Consider the following 4,577-nt stretch of genomic DNA (forward strand, 5'->3'; position numbering starts at 1 on the left):
TTGTTAGGATGTCGTGGGTCTTGTCCCGACTTCCATCTTTATCAGTTAGAGGCTTCATAGATAGTCAATATATTTGAGAAGTCTGTATTATTCATTTATTTTATTAAATGTTTTAAAGACTTAAGTTGCCTATTTTATGGCGAGTTGAATATCTTATTTTTATTCAGAGTTTTCTTTTGAGTTAAAGCTTTGTATTTGAGTTATTGATTTTATTTAGTTTTTAAGCTTTGTGTGCTTGAATCAGTTTCCGCTTGTAGTCAGCCAGGATGAGGGTTCGCTTGGGGACCAGCAATGGTTCTTGAGTGTCGGCCACGTCCAGGGTGTAGGCTCGGGTCGTGACAGGGAAATTGGCTATAAAAATTTTGGTCATGTTTTCACACACCTGCTGAATAATATAACTCTGCCAGACAAGTGAACATTATCATACCTAGCAAGCACATCTATTTTTCCGTATCTCCCAGCATATAATAGTTGGGAGGCATTGAAATAGCACTGCATGGATACCATTATTAGCTTTATATAGCCACTAAACATGAGTAATTGTTTTATGTTACCACCCTTTCTAAATAATATACCACAACTCTGACCAAAGACCAAACATGTTTTGCAATCTGTCTTGTACGAAAAAAAGGTGCATGATAATCTCTTCATTATGAGTAGTACAGCAGGAACATTTAGATCGTAGCATCATAACAAATATTTTGTATCACTTCAAACCAATGATGGATCCGGATTTTGAAGTTTATGGATTCCTACTATAATTTCAATTTAACATAAAATAATAACTGGTTTCACAATCAACTATGAATAAAATTTTATGGATCTCTTAATTAATACAAATACATGGTATGAACAAAAGATACTGGTCCCCTGAGCGCATACCTTAAGAGCTAGATCTGCCCCTGCTTCAAACCTAAGAGTGCTGGATTCAACATAAATGATTGCTATATAGTCTTTTATGCCCAGTCCTTCTCTTTCCTATTTAATGTAAGAGTTGATTGTCTCTATCAAAATATGATTTCAAGTACAAGCAGGAATAGCCTAGATTATGTTCCAACATTAGAATGGTTGATACTACTGACATTAAGACTCGAAAACTGTGGAATAATCTATAATTTTACATATTATTAGGCAAGAGGAGAAAACTCTCACTAAAGAACGTATCTAGCAAATAAGATACAACTGCGTGAATGTAATGGGGTACATATCTCAAAGTTCTAGACCATCAGGTAGAAATAGACTCCATCATGAACATGAAAGAATGCTGGTTTGTCAATGGTCAATCAGAAAACATCATATATATGGGTTGTTCTGAAAGGACAAATGATCATAATAAGCGAGCACCATGAGACGGGTACAACCAAATTCTAAATGAAACCCATTCAACTTCTGAGACGAACAAATAGGTGCCTCAAAATTAATTAGGTTCTCCATTTGACGTTATGGTGCTTGTTGGACAAGGTACGATCTAGGAAGCAAAAATTTCATAGCAACAAAATATGTAATATTGACATATTGAAAACCCCAAAAGAAAAATCTCAGAGAAACTAGCAGTTTGAGATTATAGAATAGAGTAGCTTCCTCTAACTGAAGACTACACTTTCTTGCTCAATTTGGCCAAGTGTAATTTCAAGATTAATGGGCCTGAAGCGACATTTTTTTTTATAAAAATCCTTCGACAGAAGATATAGCAAAATGCCCTGCAATAGATGACAGAAGGAAATGTAGCCAGACATGCCTTGAAAATATGTTATACAATGATCACATGGCCTGATACTTCAAACACGTCGAGATCAAAAGTAAATTGCATGGTATGACTATAAGAAATATTGCTCGAGTTCAAGAATAGAACAGCAGAAACCGGAGTGCCCTGAAGAACCATATACCAAAACCAATAATTTGGATGACTAACCCATATATTAATTTATTTATTTGATGGAGCATTTATCCTAACAAAACATTCACAATCTCATAAGAATAACTGAATGAGATGGTGATAATGGCTGACAATGACAGGAATTCATAAACTTTTGATCAAAGTAAAACTTAATAAGGAGAAACCAAGAACGTTGGGAGATTCTCTTCCGACACAAATTGCAAAAATGGATATATCCACTTCATCAGACGCATTCAACCAACCTTCAGTTTAGATATCATAGGTAAGATCATACCTGCATCAAATTCCAATATTCTACGGTCTTCGTGGGTCACATTTCAAATTCTCAAAGGCAGAAACACCCATCAGCTTACACAATTTCAAGTCAGTGCATTCCCTAGTTACCATTCCACTATCTTCTTGACCAGAGGAAAATTAAAATGCCATTGAGAAAATCAAAGTCAGTAGCATATTCTAGTCATCATCGCTCTCCTTTCTCCATTCCTCCTCATCAAATAGATCTTCAAGTGGATCATAAACTACAGTGTCTGGTAACAGTTCCAGAAAGTCATCCTTCACTTTTTCTCTCAATTCGGGGTAAGGAAGTAACCCCTTCAACATAACACGATAACGTAAAGACATAGGAGGATCAGGAGAGTGCCTCATCTCATCATATATGTGCATTTCCTCTAAAGATAATCCACCATCTAGAAAAGCCCTGACAAGATCGCCAAATGTATGTTGATCGAATATTACCCCTTCTTTCTTCAAATCTTCCCATATCTTCTTTGTTTCATCTACCTTTTTGTTTCTTGCAAGCATGAAAAGCATATCCCTGTAAAAGAACATGTCTGGACGATACCATATTTCTTTGCGCACAGCCTCGTACAACTGCAAAGTTTAAGAGTAAAAGTCAGTAGTATAAACATTATATAACTAATTAATGAAAGTGGATAAATTCCATCTCCATATTAGCTAAAGAAAGAGGTTAGCACTAGGCAAACTTTTCTCTCTCTACTCTAGAATTACCACTTAAAGTGAACATCAGGATTAAATATAGGTTGAACATCACATATCTATTCATTAGGATGAATTAACCATCAACGTATAATTGATAATGTTTCAAGCAGGAATCACACATGTTCAACATCGTGAAACACAATGTTACATTATGTCAAAGGAGTATGAAAGTACAACAATACATAGACATTCTGAACAAAATAAGACTTGAACATTTTTCCCAATACGCAATGAACTCAACGGTTATAGCAAAAATTGGGGAACATTAACCTTGTAAAACTAGATATTTTATGTACATATTTTCTAAAATTAGTATTATATTATTTGCTAGCACCCATGCTACAAAAACACTAAATGATTCACTTGATTGAAAGTTGAGTTATTTACCTAAAAGGACTAGAAATCAAATGGTGGACCATATTTTTCTTCAATTTCCTTTATATATTGTACAATAATCAATTTTTATAACCAAAAAGGGATTACAACTTGGTAGCAGAAAAAGAAAAAAGAAAAATTCAAATTGTTACCCTCATGGAGAGGTAAGGGAGATCTTGTCTTTGGCACTCAGCACGAACAGTGACGAGGTTAGATTTGTGTAGATGAGAAACATGAGACTTCATAAACCGCTCAAACCAAACGGTGTTGGAGTGCAAGCGCTTAAGCTCCTTGGCGATCATTAAACTTTCTTTTCCCATTTTTTTCTTGAGCCTCCATATAGGCATACTTGGGATCGAAGACGACGCTTAACCAGTAATGATTTGTCTGATTCCGCAGCTATGGTTTAATATCAACGCTCGCCGCAGAAGACTCTGACCTTGACGCCACATCTGCAACTGATGAACTTCAGGGTGACTCACAAGTCTAAACCAGGTAAAAGGGGTCAAATAAGTTGAGTAGGTTTTTTTAGTGACAATTTGATCAAAAGGTGTCAAATAAATTTTATTTTTATTTTTACTGACACTTTAATCAAGGAGGTTCAAATTTAACTATTTTAATTTTAACCTAATTAGTATAAAAAAGTAAAGAAAATCATTCAAAACTCTTGTCTCTCCAACGTTTTTCTTCCTTGGAAAATCCGACCATTAACAGCTTATCGAAATCTAGATTAGATATTCTCATTCTCTGCTTCTTTATCACCAATCATCACTTTATTTGAAGCTGAACGCCGACGTCGACCGTCACTCTTCTTAAAACGGGTAAGCCGTTATTACTTTGAAAAAATTTAGGACTGCGAACAACACATTATTGATAGTTGGATCTTTTCTTGGGTTAATAAACAAGAAATTGTTCTATATATATGAAAAATGAATTATGGTCTAATGGGACCTGTTATTTCTTATTTACGAAAGAAAAATGAGAAATCCAAAAACCTAATTTTTGGGAAATGTGTATGCGTTGTTGTTATTCAGTGAAAAGTCATTTTTTGTTGCTTTTGTTCTTCTTTTTGTGAGCATTTTGTTGATATATTGGTAGAAATATAGTCTGTTTAGTTGTCCAACATATAACTCATTTGTTGAAAGAAGTATCATATGCTGCAACAGAGGAGTCATATGTTGGTAGAAATTTTAATGTAGTTATCATATGTTGGAACATGTCACTATGTGTTATGACAACATAATGGTCATCTATAGTAACATGTTACTCATGTATTGTAACAGAAGGTTCATCTGTGGCAACATAA

General features: G+C 34.6%; 1 protein-coding gene across 1 annotated transcript; it reads right to left on the bottom strand.

The window, feature by feature from the left end:
* Window positions 1-2,350: 2,350 nt before the first annotated feature.
* On the bottom strand, window positions 2,351-3,591 carry LOC102601175 (pentatricopeptide repeat-containing protein At1g62350-like). The gene is made up of 2 exons (XM_006353802.2): window positions 3,424-3,591; window positions 2,351-2,767 (listed from the first exon to the last, which is right to left on the bottom strand). Exons 1-2 carry the CDS (start codon window positions 3,589-3,591, stop codon window positions 2,351-2,353), a joined length of 585 nt encoding a protein of 194 aa, XP_006353864.2.
* Window positions 3,592-4,577: the final 986 nt, after the last annotated feature.

Source organism: Solanum tuberosum, unplaced genomic scaffold (assembly GCF_000226075.1).
Source record: "Solanum tuberosum cultivar DM 1-3 516 R44 unplaced genomic scaffold, SolTub_3.0 scf00162, whole genome shotgun sequence".
Taxonomy (NCBI): domain Eukaryota; kingdom Viridiplantae; phylum Streptophyta; class Magnoliopsida; order Solanales; family Solanaceae; genus Solanum; species Solanum tuberosum.

What these genes read in the sequence shown, in the direction of transcription:
- LOC102601175 (XM_006353802.2), bottom strand. Translation starts at nt 3,591, where the DNA reads ATGGGAAAAGAAAGTTTAATGATCGCCAAGGAGCTTAAGCGCTTGCAC. An exon ending in TCCCTTACCTCTCCATGAGG is followed by an intron (nt 2,768 to 3,423) that starts GTAACAATTTGA and finishes TAAACTTTGCAG; the next exon opens with TTGTACGAGGCTGTGCGCAA.